Genomic DNA, 16,754 nt, shown 5'->3' with positions numbered 1-16,754 from the left:
CTTTCGATTGTTCCATTCTCGTTGCGTTTACGTTTTCTTCCTTCCCCCCACCTCTTTTTTTTTTGGATGCCGATCCGAGGGGTAGATGCACAGCAGCAGAGGTAGGAATTTGATGTCTACCGTACTTTGGCAGAAGTTTGACCAAAAACACCCAGAAACGTTACTTGGTCGGGCGCGGGGCGGGATGCAGGGAATATGGTATTTCTGCAAATAAAAACAAAGCTTCTTCAAAAGGGAAGTGGAGACACCCATGGTGCAGGGGACGGGCTTTAGTTTCAGTTTGGCACACTGGCAATGGCGCACAGCAGACTTTGTGCTCATAATGAATGTAATCTTTATACTGAAGCACAGATAAATCTGCTGAGGCCTCGCCAGAGCACAGAGCAAGGGGGCAGCAACCCACTTCTATAAACCCATGGACCTCAAATCTTGTTCAACTCATCAGGTGGCTCTGCCCCAAAAGACTATTTCCTGTCTCGCAGATATTTATGATGTTATTACAATTTTGCAATCTAATAGTGGTAATTAACCTGTAATCTCAGCATTGAGTTCTTGGCTTATCTGAGCTACTTTACAAACCCAGGTGAACAAAAGGGCAACATTTATTTTTAAAATAGCTTATGTGCCCCCCTCTCCCCCTTCTGCTAAATTGTGCGTACAATAGTTTAGTACACATGTTGTTCCTCTACCCGATTCAGAAGCCTGCATTAGTAACCCAGAGCACATTCGAAATCACATCAGGGCAACTTGAACTCATTTTTAAAATGCAGCCAAGTAAAAAGTTGGTATTCTTAAAAACCCCAACTGGCTCAATAATGTCTTTCAGGAAATGAAATCTACCACCCTCACCTTGTCTGGCCTATATGTGACTCCAGGTCCACTCCAATGCCCTCTGGAGTGGTCGAGCAAGCTGCACAAATAGGGCAACTAGGGATGGGCAATGAATGCCCCAGTGATCCTGAGAATCATTATAGAGAGAAAAAAAAACTTGGTGTAACTGCTACTAGATGTTCATGTGTAACAGGATTAGCAATTATTGCAGTGATTCACAGTTTTGTAGCTATTTAACTACACACAACTAATTTAAAGCCAGGGATAAACAGACAATTACATCAACAGAAAAATTAGAAATACTGTAAATCTACCAGGAAAAGAACACATCAAAAAGAGATCAATGTTTACAGCAGAGAGCCTTCATCAACATCAGCATTTATTTGCCTTCTTGGCAGGCCTGCTATGTATTTCACCATTTTCTGTTCTTATTTTTAATTTATACATAGGTCGTGTTGGAACAAGTCCTGCCAGATAGAATAATCTTGATCACATCCCAAAATGCCAACGTAAAGCTGGAAGGAGAATCTTTAAAGTCTGAGTCATTGTAACTGTTGCATTTAGAATCATAGAAACTCACAGCACAAAAGAGACCATTTGACCCATCATGCTCCTTTAAAGGAGCAGTTGTGGTGAGTCCCGCATCTTTTTTTGTCCCTGGAGCCCTGAAAGTTCCTCATCTTCAAGTTCTGTCCAACTCCTTTTTAAAGTTAGAGCATTCCAGATCCTGGCAATTCTTGAGTGAAAAGCAAATTCTCCTCATCTCCTCTCTAGATCTTCTTCCACAGAATATGAACCCATGACTCACCAAATCACCAAAGGGAATTTTTTTTCCCTTATCCGCTCTATCAAAACCTCTCGTCACCTTGAAATCTTCTGTTAGATCACCTCTTAACCTTCTCTGTTTCAAGGAGAACTCTCCTAACTTTTCCAGCCTCTCCTCATTACTGAAGCCCCTCATCCCTGCCACCATCCAGGTAAAACTCATCTGCATCCTAAATATCTGAGATCTCTCATGTCTTAAGGGTGTAATTATATGTCAAAGGACCGCATGCTAGAATGAGTCACATTCAACTTGAGTCCTCTAATTTTTTATGGTCACCAGAGTACTTAATGGCAGTACTTACCACATCTCTGTGCATAGTATCTAATGTCCCTCACTGCAAATTGACTGGCAAATAGTCAGCCTTGAAATCTTTCCCCATAATTAACACCAATTACATTTTAATCATCACTAAAATTGCATAAATGTCAAACCCACCTCAAGGATCTGCTTCTGCTTGATAAAACTCGTAATCCATGTTGAATAAAAGACAGAAAGAGAAAAGCTTGCATTGATATAGCGCATTTCGTGTCTTCATGGTGACCCAAAGCACTTTAGAGTTAATTAAGTACTTGTAAAGTGTAGCTGTGGTTGTAATATCAGGAACCACTGCATTCCTTTTAGGTTTTAACAAAATGTTTTCTTTGCAGTTTAAAATGGATAGAACCATCCAGGTGTCTGCTCTACCCACGAGTATCTCAAAACGGAGCCTTGAAGACAAACTTATGATTCATTTCTTACGGTCCAGGAATGGAGGAGGCGAGATAATCGACATACTGTTCCCATCTGAGTCGCCAGCATCTGCTCTCATTATCTTTGAAGAGGCAGAAGGTAAAGCAGAAAATTCTAGAAAAGAGAGATGAGAGAATGCCAGCTAAACCGTGGTGAACTTGAGCAGATGTTTGGAATCTGCAACAAAAAAAAAAGGTTTTGGGTGTGTTGTTCATCATGGTCATACCACCTGCAGTGTTTCTCTTTGACCAGCCCTCTCCTCTCCCAGGGTGTTCACTCCCAGTATCACATTCCCACCTTCGACAGCCTCCCTCCTTTCCTAGGCTTTTCCTCCCAGCTTCCTTTCTTGTGCTGAACTCTGCATTTCCAGTCATTATATCTGGATCCCAGCACTCTCACAGTTCCTTTTCTTTCTACTGATCTAGACCCCAGACCTTTACGAAGGTCATCAGCTGAAGAAGCCTTTGATGCTATTGGAATTATGATTATGAATTGTGGAGAAAGATCAGTGCTTTTAATCTATTAATTCTGTCAGTTTTTGCGTGAAGAAAATTTGAATTATCCCCAGTTCTATAAATTAAGCATTTTTAATGAAACAGCAGAGGGGGCATTTTTATATATAGGTTGAATTTGAATGATCAGATAATTCAAATTAAGCAACTTTGAATTACAAGGAGTGGATTGTAATTTTTAAATAAGTGTTTATTCTGAGTAATGAGGTCAGTGTTTCTTAGAAGAGTTTCTAGACATTTGCCCTCCTGGGAGGGAAAGTGTAAGATGAGGGAGCTGGCCCAGAACAGGACACTAAGGTTAGAAATGACTTTTAGGGTAACTTTCCATTACTTTCTCCTTAATTTTCAAGTAAGCAATTTTTGAGTATCTTTCACTGTCTCTGTATTATGCTGTTAATTCTAACACGTATAACCACCAATGCTGCTTCTAGTTATTTATCCAGCTTATAATGAACCCTTATCTTAGCAGACAAATAACCCGTTGCTAAAAGTAAAGACAAGACAAACATTATTAGCAAACAATTGAAAAACATACTGATATAACCACCATGGTAGGTGGAAACAATAACAGCTGGAATAGAATTTTTTTATATATTCATTCATGGGATGTGGGCATTGCTGGACAGGCCAGCATTTATTGCCCATCCCTAATTGCCCTTGTTCAGAGGGCATTTAAGAGTCAACCATTTTGCTGTGGGTCTGGAGTCACATGTAGGCCAGACCAGGTAAGGACCGCAGATTTCCTTCCCTGAAGGGGATTAGTGAACCAGATGAGTTTTCCTGACAATCAGCAATGATATCATGGTCATCAGACCTTTAATTCTAGATTTTTGTTGAATTCAAATTTCACCATCTGCCATGGGCATTATCCCAGGGTCTCTAGAATACTAGTCCAGTGACAATACTACTATGCCACCGCCACACTTCAAATATGTAGCAATGCTGGTGATAATGGCATCAATTAAATAGGTGACTGGAAATAGGATTAATTAAAATTATACATTTTTAATTGTGAGATTAATTTTTTAAATTGTTTTACAGCAAATTAGTATAATAGTTTTGATTAAATTGACAGCGACAAATTAGATCCAGTCCTGTCTTTAACCTGCCTTTGAAACTTGGAAAATGTTTATCACATGTTATGAGCATTCATCTTAACCTAGTTTTGTTCCCTACTTGTAGTGCCCTGTTAAAATTTCTTTAAAATTTGTTACTTTGTGCCTGACACTGTTACATAGAATTTCACAGCACAGAAACAGGCCATTCAGCCCAACTGGTTAGTATCAGTGGTTATGCTCCATACAAGACTCCCCTCATCTTAATTCACTTCGCTCTACCTGACATATTCTTCCGCTCCTTCATTCCTTGTACTTATTGTGCTAAATCTGAATAGAAACTCAACAGTACATCAGATAGATATTTAACAGAGGTTGGAATAGGCCAGATGTGACTTGCATTGTGCTAGACCCTTGCCCTTACACATCTAGGCCGGAATTTTCCGACCCTGTTGCGGGCAGGACCCGCTGCGGGAGAAGCGGTGCCCCAGCCAGATGCCCATCGACTTGCAGCGGGACCAGAAGATCCCGGTGGCGGGTGGGCGCAGAAAATCCTGCCCTTAGTATTTGAAGAAATTAAATCAATGAATGCCACCATGGTGTGTGGTATGCAATTTGTCAATCTTGCAATATTGGTGACAGAATTAATTTCTTTATTATAAGCCTTGCATTCTTACAGCTGCAGTAAGATACCATTTTGTTGTATTGTTTCAAAGTGGAAAAACCACTAAACCTTTCAGCACATGGGTTACTCAGATTTGGCAGCAGCATGCCACATTTGTTTTGTCCTTTTTTTGCCTTGTCTTGGAGTTGACCAGGAGAACATTGAGTCTGGAGGTGACAAAAGGCTGGATTAGGATTTCAGGTGCAGCTGGATTGATGCAGGGCAGATGTGGGGATTATTACAGAGGTGGAGGCTGATGGCCCTTGTGATGGGGAGGACACGGGATGATAAACTCAGTTCAGGGTTAGATAGGACGTTGAAGCTGTAAACAGCCTCGTTCAGCCTGAGATAGGGGCCGGAGAGAGGGATGGAAGTGGTGGCAAGAGAGGTGGTGGAATGGTAGAGCTGGGTGTGATTAGCATATATGGGGAAGCTGGCCCCCATGGCTGCATGTGATATAACCAAGCAGCAGCATAGTGCTGGGGAAGAGGAAAGAGCCAAGGTTAAGTTCACAGGATACTCCAGAGATAATAGCGCAGGGGTCAGATGATAAGCCATTGCAGGGGATAGTCTGACTATGATTGAACTGGTAAGAATGGGACCAGGCAAGGGTAATATCACTGAACTGGACAACTGCAGAGATTTTGGTTAAGAGTGATGTAGATTAGGTCAAAGGCTGCAGAATGGTCAAGGAAGACAAGGAATGATAATGCATCATGACTGCAGAGAATGTCATTCGTGACTTTGCTTAGGGCTGTTTTGTTCCTGATGTAATGCAAGAAAGCTGATTGGAGAGATTCAAACGTGGAGTTGTGGGACAGATTGACACAAATTTAGGAGTGGAATTAGAAATTGACAATCGTGCCAGAGATTCCCAGGAAATCTAGAAGGGTCAGAGGTTGCAAGGAAAGAGGTGACAGGTGTTCTGTTTTAGCAAGAGGGTGATGGAGGGAGGAAACGTAACTGTGAAGTGAAGACTGCTTACAATGTCAACCAGCAGGGGGCCAGGAAAGGAAGTTGGGTGGTCAGGGGTTGAAGTGGGAATTGCATCAAGGGAACAGGAGGTGGATGTCATGGATGAGATGAGCTTGGTGAGGGCATTAGATGGTCAGGGGAGAAATTAGAAAGAGGCACAGGCAGAGGATGAAGTCTGGGAAAAGTTATGGTGTAGTGGGGAAAAAGGAGGAGCAACAGAGGCAACTGAATGGATGGAAACCAACTTGTGCTGCACACTATTTATTGGATATGTGTGTGTGGAAGGAACAGGAGAGTAAGCTTTAAGGTGGGTTGAAGTTGGAGAAAAGAAGTCAGGCATCATCTTTGCTCTTCAGGAAGTGCCTAAAGTATTGGTGGTTTTAGAGGGAAGTGAGATATTTCCTTCTCAAGGAATAATGGGTCCTAGGATGAAAGGGACACAAATGTCTATTTGAGACATCCTATTTAGTGGTCTAGTTAATAGCTGACAATTTCAGTACACGTAGACTTGTAGTATTAACTGTAACAGATCTTTTCTGTTCCTTACTCAGTGGCTCAACGGATTCTCCGAGTTGGAAATCACGTTCTTGAAATTAATGGGGAGCATCATAAACTAAAAGTAGAACCTGCTTGTACTGAGATCAAAGTTGATCAGGTAACCAATGAATTATTTGAATATTCTCAAAATCTAGTGTATTCTCTACATATTTTATGATCATGTGTCACCTTATGATGATATGTGGTTGCTTGTGATGTGCAAACTAAAGGTTTTGATTTTGCATCTAGGGTACAATTCTCTGAAGCACATTTTACTTGTAATGAGTGCAACACATTCAGCAGAAATGTTACATACGTTTCCAGTAAATGTGACACTTTTATTACAGCAATTAGATGATAAATAGCAAATATACTTGCAAATGTTTGTGGGAAGGAAGATACTCTCTAATGCAATTTTTCCGATTTCCGTTACACAGTGGCTTATGAAATAAAACTGGGGCCTCCTATACAAGCAACTGCAAAATTGTGACATTGGTTGTGGGTATCTTGCATGATGCCTGCTGCTAAATTTGTTACACTGTTACTTTTTGTGGTTGAATTAAATGAGGTCACAAAGGATGCCATTTTATATCTATCAAAAAATTTATTGTGCACACTATCATTTTTTAAAGTTATATATTCCCCTGTCCACATCTATAATGCAAACTGCAACTGGATATCTACAATGCTGTAATTACAACCTCTCCCCAGCCTAAGTGCTGCAATGTGTCAGAGACATTTTCCATTGTAAATGTGGATAAAGGAGTTGATTAGCTTAGTTAGCTAGAGTGTGGTTCAGCATGCAGGTTAACGCCAACACACAGGTTCAATCTCCATACTGGCTGAAGTAGTTCTTGGGACCTGCCTCCTCGTCTTGTTCCATAGTGCTATTGTGGCTTGAGCCATGTTTAGCAAGCTGTGCACAATGAGGATGTTACATGGAGAGAGAAATTTGGATATAGCAATTTATACTGCATCCATCAAATTAAGGACAGAATGCAGGACAGGAGATTGACTATAGGCCTTCGTTGAATTTTATTACAAACATTCACGATTATACAACAACACATTACAGCACTTATCTGTTAACGTTTATATACATACCACAGATTGTAGGGTAAATGTTGACCTGGCATACAAGACAACCTCATTTTTTTCAGCCCCAAAAATAATGTTTTGCATTACTCGCATAAGTAGTCAGCCTCAATTTCTCAACTCACAAATGGATGTTTGACTCAATGATAGTTTATAACTGGGCTCAAGGGATCAAGCAGGCGATGTGGGCTGTGTTGCAAAGGGAGTTTAAGACAAGCCCACATAGAACAGATCTTATGTAGTGAATGACAAAGGTAGTGACCATTCACACCTACGCCAGCAGTTCACTTTTATACTTGGTGTATAAGTCAACCCCCATTTTTGGAGGGATTTTGAGGCTTCAGAGGTGGACTTATATAAGATATTCACAGTATCCATTTGTATTTAATATTGGGTAATATAAAGTTACCTTCTTTTCCATGCAACTGTATACTTCTCCAAATATTTATGGTTTCTCTTTGACTCTCTGCTAAATATCAATTTTGTTTGAGAGGGGTCAGAAGAGTACACTCCTTTGATTAAACATTTCATCAAATTGCGTCCATTCAAATAAAGGGGCTTGGTTACCACCAGTATTTATTTTGCATGTACAGATAAGTCTTTTCAGGCCCAAATTACATGTCGTAGAATGTAACTAATATGTGTTTTTTTTTAAAATTTTCTCACAGGTCATCCGCCATGTTTCGATGACAATAGATTATGGAAAACTTCTAGGAGGAAAAAGATTAATGAGCCATTTTCAGAAGGCACACAGAGATATCCACTTTAGTTTTGATCAGAAAGCAGAACAGTGCAATGTTGCTGGAACGTTTTCAGCCATACAGGAACTGAGTGGAGGAATTCATCATTTGCTCAATTTAAATCCCAAGCAAACCAACAGTGACTCTTATGAAAATGAGCAACGCCATCACAATAGCTCACAAAGCAGTACGTTAGGTAGTTCAAACAGCATTAAAAAAGGTGCTCGGAAATCAAATGCAGACTCCAGTGCCAAGGGGGAGCGTCTAGAATTGCAAACTAAAACCAGAGTGCAAGGCTTTGCGCATGGTGGTGTTGGAAGAGACGCCAACCTGCAACAAGGCAGTGAGAAACAGACTAGGAATTTTGAAGATTACATTTTATTGATGGATTCTGATATTTATGGGTATATTCAGAAATTTTGTAAAGACAGGTATCAAAATATTCTGCATCAGCACCCTGTGAAGATGTTGGATTTTACCACTGAAGACATCACCACCTTAATTTTACAAGAGGCTTCTGATTGTTCAGACAGCAAAGCATCACTGTTCCAAGCACATCAAGAACTTTCTAAACTCTACCAGGACTTTGAGTTCAGGCTTCGCAAGGAACAGATTAACAAGAAAGATATAGCTTCTGATATCACTGTCCTACAGAATATCTATGCAAGCCTTCAGGTGCACTTCCCCAAAATAAATTTCAGTGAAAACGTAAACAATTTTTACCTAATAGGCACTTCAGATGATTGCTCTCTGGCTAAGAAATATCTACAGGATTTAAAGGAAGAACTGGCAGCAAGATCTCAAAAAGGAAAGCATCCGGCTTCAAGCAGAGACTCTGAAAGTCATCGGGCTAGTATCAGTAGTATACCTCAGCCCCTGCGAGAATTTGATGGCAATGAATTTTTAGGAGTCTCAAAGGCAGATGCCAGAAAAGATCACAAATTGGCTCCAACCTTCAGCGGTCTACAGGAAAAAGTCAGTCCTTTGCAGGCAGGGAGCAGACTAGCTGAAAGCGATTGGATTCCACATGCAGCTGATAACTTAACGACTGGCCTTAGTGTTGAGACTAGTCCTCAGGATACCGAGTATCAGTTGAATTCAGAAATGCAGCAAAAAGCCAGGCGCCATATGACTGACAATGAGATGTTTACTTCTGCTGACAGAGCATTAACTGGTGGAACAGGGGAGCCTGTTGTACCCAACAAAACTAGGGAAGATTCTCTTAAGACGTGCGAAGACTTTTCTGTATTAAGTGGTCAGTCCAAGGAATTTAGAAGTCCTGACAAAATAGGTGATGACATTCTATTCAAGGGACATGAAGGCTCTAAAATTGTTGGTACAAATAAAGGAGACAAATTTTTCCAATATGCCAAAAGTAACAAAGCACACGGTCCTATCAAGCCATATCACTTTGAAACATCAGCAGGTACCCTCTTTCACCAGGGAGACCTACTAGGCAACATGCAGACACTCCAGTCTGTGACTCCTCCCAAAGGTTCAGAAGGTCATCCAGCCAAACCATCACTGAGAAGAACCAGCAGCTTTTCTGAATATTCAAAATCAAAGCATTCCAGAGAGTTTAGCAACAGTTTCCAGGGAGTACCCAAAATCAATCCTGTTGAACAAGTGCACATCACTCAAGAGTTCCCAATAGAGTCAGTTGTATGGTCTTACCTGAAGGATAGCTACGATTCTTCCATTAAAAGCATTGGTACCAAAACTGAAGTTGAGATGAATGAACAGATCCAGGGAGATATAACAATCTTAAAATTAACAGCATTGAATAAAGCCAATATCACAGCTGCCAAGCAGGACATTTTGTCACTTTATACATTGGTAATGGAACATTTGGTTCAACAGTTTCTTCCATACACAGACCTTGGCATTGAGGACTACAATCAGAAAGCAGTGGAGCAGTGGTACAACTGTCTGAAAAATAAGTTTCCAGAAGTAAAATTCATTATGGCACAGACAGGTTTCAAAATTATTGCCACATATGAACATTGCATGGAAGTAATAGAAACCTTTAAGTCCAAGTTAAAGGGTCCGTTTCCCTCGACAGATATAGCGTCCATCTCAGCTTCTAATCCATGCTCATTCATTGGCACAGAAACCTTCAAAGGTACGGAGGGAAAGGACCTTAGCGAATCTACAGAACATTCTTCATCATTGAACCAGCGGCGTCATGGTGGTAGGAAGCCAAATGGCTTCGAGACTCCAGTACACCACGTGGATGAGACCAGTCCAAAAAAAGATGCAAAAACAAAAGAGCATCTTGTATTTCAGACAGATCGAGAATTTACTGAAGCTATAGGTCACAGGAAGGGAGCAGGAAATCTCAAAAAGAATTGTAATTCTCAGCCAGATGTGGAAGAGGGGGAGAGTCCAAAGAATCAGAAGTATTCAAATGAGAACGATGGTCGTGCCTCAAATTCAAGGCAGGAACACAATCTACTTATGGATCAGAAGAAATCACCAAAAGCTTTTGATGAATACAGTGGTTTGGGGTTTCATGATGAGGCTGATTATAAAAGTCAGAAGGTGATCAGGCACATTGGAGATGGAGAGGGAGTCAAAGCAAAGAAGGCATTGCCTGATAAATTCCATTTTACAGCCAACAAGGCGGTGAAGGAAAGCCATTGGCACAATAGAGAAGACAGCTTGCATTGCAATAAACATGACAGCGGCGCACAGTCATTACCAATATTTTCTTACACTAGTACATCAGGGCCACAACAAAATAGAGATGGTCCACATTCCTCTGAGTCAGCTCCAAATTCAGGAGACCAAACACCAGAAAAATATTCGCAGCAGCAAGATGAGGGCAGTTTGACAGTTTCGCAAGAAAGGAAAACCTCGAGAAATTCTCAGCAAAATCAACCCAGAAGTCCAGCCGTAGGATTGGATGCACAAGAACTAAACAAATCAGCCAAGTCTTGCCCTGGCTGTAAGAAAAGTGCTCGGTTATTAAAGTTGGATTGTGGTCATGGTTTGTGTAAGGAGTGTTACACAAATTTACAATCATTTTGTCCAGCATGTAATCGAACGGTTCCCTCAATGAGAAATGAAAGCTGGTGTCTGGGGAGCATGGATTGGAGAACTTTGAGCATTAGTTTAGATGGATTTTACAAAGACCCGACTTTGAAAATAACCTATAAGATCCCTGATGGTATTCAAAGGGTGAGTATTTTGGCCTAGTTAAGAAGAACTAAATCATTTGTTGTAGTAATGGGGCGACTGGTGGGTCTTGTATTGTTTTCAGTTCGACTGGTGCCACCAATAGTGGAACTAAACTTACCCTTTCTTTTTTGAGGAATGCCTACTGACAAATAGCCAGTCTAGGTAGGAGTTCAGAGAAAGTTAGTGCATATAAATCATTAATTGGGCATATGCTGTGTTAATTCTGTTAAAGTCTTAACATTTAATGTTATGACACAGCAGATGGTAAATGTTGAGTTGTTCAGATCCCAGAGGAAAACTGTCACAACTAATTTTCTATTTGCATAAATTTCAAGATACATACCTTGAATTCAGAGGTAATAAGACCACCAAGTCTTAATTAAACATTTATTAATAAGGAGAAATGATTTTAAATACACATAGATCTACAAATTGCTGCAATGATAACTTCTAAATCCCCCAAATCAATCTAACTCGTAGTTACACTTTCGTTAAATCAAGGGTAAGACACAGATTTTAAAAGTCCCAGGCAAAGAAACATGATACCCTGAACAATTTGAATTCAAAATGAGTTCTCTTCACTTCAGTCCCTGGAGACAGCAGCTTGAGGCATAGATTTTTGAGTGTAAAAGGATGATAGCGAATCATATTACATTTCTCCTTTTGTTTTTTAACCTCCATTGGCTTCAATCCCAGCCCCCAAGATCTAACCGATATTTAGAAGGCACATTCTAAAGATAGCTGCTCCTGTGTGGCACAGAGCTGAGTTTATGGTCGCTGTGAATTTTCCTTTTGTTGTTTTGAACACAATCTCTGATTTAATGAACCTATGGAAAAATAAGCTTTCTTAATCAGCTTTCTTTTTGAATAGTACCATTTTTCATCTGAGGCAATTTCTGTTTGCTAGCAGTGCAGTACAAGAGTGGTTGTGGATTCCAGTAAGACAGGAGCACATCTTCACAGAATGAAATCCCTGTATTTTCTGGAGTAATTGAATAAAAATGCTGATGACAATTTTTAAACATTTTCTTTCCCATGTGATGAGAGCATTGCTGGCAAGGCCAGCATTTATTACCCATCCCTAATTGCCCTTAAGGAAGGTGGTGGCAACCCGTGGGGCTCAGAAGGGCCATGCACATGTTGGTGTTCCCACGTGTCTGCTGTCCATGTCCTTCTAGAAGGGAGCATTTGCAGGTTTAGAAAGTGCTGTCAAAGAACGCTTAGCGAGTTCCTGCAGTGCACCTTGTAAATGGTGTATATTGCCACTGTGCATCAGTGGTGGAGGGAGTGGACACTTAAGGTGCTGGATGGTGTCAAGCTTCTTGTGTTGTGGAAGCTGCACTCATCCAGGCAAGTGGAGGGTGTTCCATCACACTCCTGACTTATGCCTTGTAGATAGTGGACAGGCTTTGGGGAGTCAGGAGAGGAGCTACTCACCACAGAATTCCCAGCCTCTGACCTGCTCTTGTAGCCACAGTTCTTATATGGCTAGTCCAGTTCAGTTTCTGGTCAATGGTTACCCTAGGGCATTGATAATCATAGTTCAGTTGACTAAAAATCTGCTGCAAAAGCAAAACACTGTGGTACTGTAAAGCTAAAATAAGAGAACTTGCTGGAATTACTCAGCAAGTCAGGAAGCATCTACTGAGAGAGGAAGAGAGTTAATGTTATGGCTTGTGACCTTTCATCAGAACTGGAAAGAATTCTAGTTTTTTTCTCTTTTAAAGGGATGTGATCCAAACCCAGGACAAACATTTACAGGAGGTTTGTTTAACGCCTATTTGCCCGACAACGGTCAAGGAAAGATGATCTTAAAATTGTTAATGGAAGCTTTTAACAGAGGCCTGACCTTCAAAATAGCATCAACTCCCTCAGGATTGCCAGAAGTGACATGGAATGACATTCCTCATAAAACAAAGATAACTGGAGGAAGATCTGAGTAAGTCTTTTCCTCAAACCTAGTATGGTTGTTTTTTTAGTCTGAGAACAAGTTCAGTACAAAAATATTGACCAGTGCACCAAAAATATCAAAGGTAGTAAACCTGTATTACAATTGTATTTGATTTTGTGTCTAAGCTGCTGGATCAGGCTTCCCTGTGCATATTCATTAAATCCTTAATTTTAAATAGCTATTGTAGGTTCAAACCCTCCTCTGGGCCTTGAGTTTGATACTGCAGAGGAATTGCTGCATCAGAGTAGCTTTCTTTTGGATGAGACATTAAAGTGAGGACCTGCTCAGCATGTCAAGGAGGAATGTTCATAGGATTATAACCTCCATCAACCAACCACATTCATTTGCTATTTAAACACTGCATTGGTTTATAATTCAAAGCTGCTTCTGCACAATTTTGCTTTTGGTCTACCAGGACAGTGCTGTTTGTGGATCATGAAAAAGGAGGTACATGTGGGGTCGGGGCACAGAATCTCGAGAGATGGAGGGTCAGTAATGGTCAAGGAAATGATGGCTTGATGTTCAGCATTAGTGTCATGATCCACGGAAGGTTACAGGTGCTGTTGGAGTTTGCATTCAGTCTTAGTGGCTTTCATATGAATGACAGGGTTGAACCAGAGAATGGCATGTTACAAGTTCAGAGGGAGGCAGGTTAGAGTGAGAAGTTGATTCCAATGAAAAAAATCTGAGGGAGTAAGAGGCCAAATGGAGAGGCCCATGTGGAACAAGAATTGGTGAAGATCAGATAAAGGGTATGCTGTGACAGGTGGTGGAGCAAATGGAAAAGAACACTGCCCTAAAAATGTGAGCAGAGAGATGAAGGAAGCACTCAGCATTGTGTAGAGCTCAAAATACATTGAGATGGTGGGGAGGGGGATGTATAAGGGTATGATAGTGAGAACCTAGAGTCAGTTATCCATTGTATGGATAGCGAAAACAGCAAAAAGGGCTGGATCAGAAAAAAATATCCAGAGGGGGTACTGGTATCATTTGTTGAAGCTTGCTGACCCCATTGCCAGAAAAGAAAAAAGTTTAGCACCAGCTAAGGTGAAGATATGGACTAGGACAGCTCAAATAGGAAGTGCCAGTGCTGGTGAAGAGAGGTCAAGGAAGAGAAATGCAAGAAATATGGAATAGCATGGAGTTATGCTATCATGGGTCAATCTGAAACAAGTATAGAATCAATCAGAATTTTTGGCTGTAAGGGAGTTTCAGCAGAGATGTGACCAAATATGGGAAACAAAGTAAAAGAGACATTGAAATCCTAAAGAACAGAATTAAAAGGTGGGCATTCCAGGGAAGGAATGCCAGAATTAAAACAAAACACCAGTGGCTATAAATCCAAAAATAAAACCAACTTGTTGGAAATCAAGTCAGACAGCATCTGGTTGGAGTAAAGAAAGTAGGGTCAACATTTCAGATTGGCAGCCACATGCAGGAGAGCAGAAAGGGGAAAAAAGTGAAATGTAAGGTACACTGCTTGGCCACTACATATAGTGCAAACCACTAAAATCTGATGATTGGTCAGCCAAACCACTGATGGGAGTTACCAACTTTAGTTCGAACCTTGTAAACAAGTGCAGCAGCAATAAATTTCTTTCAATGTGACCTTTAAATGACTTAATGGTCCAGAGAGGGATAAATCATTGAGCCATTAATTCAATTGAATTGTAGCACTGTACTTCATTAGCATGTTGGAACAAAGTAATAAGATATGGTGCTGCTGCTCTTTTCAAAAACTATTTAGGCACTAACCAATTAATACTTTAAAACACTGATTTTGAACAAAATTCCTAAAAAAAAACACTTGGTTGCTTTACAGGAATGGTTACCCAGACTCAAGTTATCTGAAGAATGTTTTGGCAGCTTTGGAGAAACATGGCCTTCAATGAAGTCATAAGTACAATACCAAAATCAGTGGAAGTGGCATTATTAATGTACATATTCTATTACAGGCTTATTGCATTGTGTTTTTTCTTTAAATCTGCTATTTAAGGATAATCAAGATGTCAAAGAAAGCAAGTCTAACATGCGGAGGAGAAAAGTTGTACAAAACAAATGGCTTTTATCATGCTTTTTGCAGAGATTGTTCAGGATTCCCAAATGCTGGATTCAGAAGGAGTTAAGCATCATTCCCAGTAGTTTAGACTGTGTTTTACACAGACAATGACAAATGACTAATTTTACTGAGTTCTGAAATTAAATTTGTAATATAGCACTATTCCCAAAAATTGCTTGTGTGAATCACTTATGTAGAAAAGATTCAAATTAGTGCTACACGGAGGAGAAAACAAACTTGTCTTAAATAAGGAGTCAGATGGATGGCAAGAGTGATTTGGAAGCTAATAACAAAGCTTTAGAATTGCATTAAGTGGTCTGGAGTTTGCAATCAACACAAAGCAACGGTGCTTTCCACTGACATTGTCCGTAAAGATTAACGAGCTCTGCAGAGTGCCATGGATTTCTTTCAACATTGAATTGACGCCAGATTCAAAAGAGGATCCGCAGCATTGATGTCATCAAGCAAAGCACAAAATTATTGAACCAGGAAGTAATAAAAAGAGTGAAAGACAAATAGGTGCATTTTATTTTTAAATTCAGCAGCAAAATAAAGAGGGGTACATATGGAATTAGTGTAGAAACTGGAATATTAGAACTTAAAAACTCAGAAATGTGCAATTGAGAAATTTGACATTTAAGTACAAAATTAGTTTTTCAGGGCCGGAAAGTTGTAGTAATTAAGTTTGTTTCCCATTTAAGGCCCAGTTACACCTCATTGAGCAAAGGTGCAATGAAGGAGCAAATTGTCAGTTCAGTGATTTCTAATTGATTGCAGAGTGCAGTGACAGCAGAGCAACTTAGAAAAGCTTAGATTCACTGACAGCAATTTGTGGATTTCAGTGTTTGATTGCACATGGGTTGACTCCCAAAATTCAGCTTCAGAAGTGTAAAAGTAAACAGCTACAGTTTTGCTGTCATTACAAAACATTGCTCGAACTTTACTACTGCAAATCCAGGGCAAACGTTTAAAATGTTCCTTGACTAATTAGATGGAGATATAACAAAACTGGTGGAGGAGGAGGAGTCAGACTTGGCTCAGTGGTAGCATGCCTGCTTCAGTTAACTGGTCATAGTTTAAGCCCCACTCAAAACTTGACCCAAAAGTCCAGGTTTATACTCTAGTGCCCTAATGAGGGAGTGCTGCATTGTCAAGGGCACCATCTTTCAGAAATGTTAAACCAAGACACCATTTGCCTTTACAATTGGATGCAAAAGATCTCAGCACTATTTGAAGAGGAGATTTTTACTTTGTTACATAAACTGAAGTAACAAGGTAACAGCCAAGAACTCACAGCGCAAGTGCTCTAAAGCTTGGAGGTTCATCCTTAATGAATACGTGGCTTAAGAGATGGCGTGAAGGGGAGAGTTTCAGATCCCCGGGGCATTGGGACCGGTTCTGGGGGAGGTGGGACCTGTACAAACTGGACATGTTACACCTGGGCAGGGCTGGGACTGATATCCTAGCAGGAACATTTCCTAAAATGGCAGGGGGATGGGAACCTATGCAAGGAGTCAGAGGAAGGGGAATCAAAGACAAAAACAAAAGACAGAAAGCAGAATAAGTGATAGTCAGAGAAATGAAGGACAAGAATCAAACA

The 16,754-nt window shown here is 40.4% G+C and overlaps 1 protein-coding gene across 1 annotated transcript; it reads left to right on the top strand.

The window, feature by feature from the left end:
* On the top strand, positions 1 to 15,326 carry LOC144668016 (uncharacterized). Its single transcript, XM_078529728.1, has 6 exons — positions 1 to 101; positions 2,305 to 2,485; positions 6,144 to 6,247; positions 7,893 to 11,144; positions 12,872 to 13,083; positions 14,918 to 15,326. Exons 2-6 carry the CDS (start codon positions 2,311 to 2,313, stop codon positions 14,985 to 14,987), a joined length of 3,813 nt encoding a protein of 1,270 aa, XP_078385854.1. The 5' UTR covers positions 1 to 101; positions 2,305 to 2,310; the 3' UTR covers positions 14,988 to 15,326.
* Positions 15,327 to 16,754: the final 1,428 nt, after the last annotated feature.

The sequence above is a fragment of the Cetorhinus maximus genome, chromosome 25 (genome assembly GCF_964194155.1).
Source record: "Cetorhinus maximus chromosome 25, sCetMax3.hap1.1, whole genome shotgun sequence".
NCBI classification, from domain to species: Eukaryota; Metazoa; Chordata; class Chondrichthyes; order Lamniformes; family Cetorhinidae; genus Cetorhinus; species Cetorhinus maximus.
Note: the sequence above shows the minus strand (reverse complement) of the source record. Positions and strands in the feature narration are given on the sequence as shown.

Coding starts and splice junctions, on each gene's coding strand:
- LOC144668016 (XM_078529728.1), top strand. CDS start 2,311: ATGGATAGAACCATCCAGGTGTCTGCTCTACCCACGAGTATCTCAAAA. Junction 2,486..6,143: donor TATCTTTGAAGAGGCAGAAG/GTAAAGCAGAAA, acceptor TTCCTTACTCAG/TGGCTCAACGGATTCTCCGA. Junction 11,145..12,871: donor TCCCTGATGGTATTCAAAGG/GTGAGTATTTTG, acceptor TCTCTTTTAAAG/GGATGTGATCCAAACCCAGG.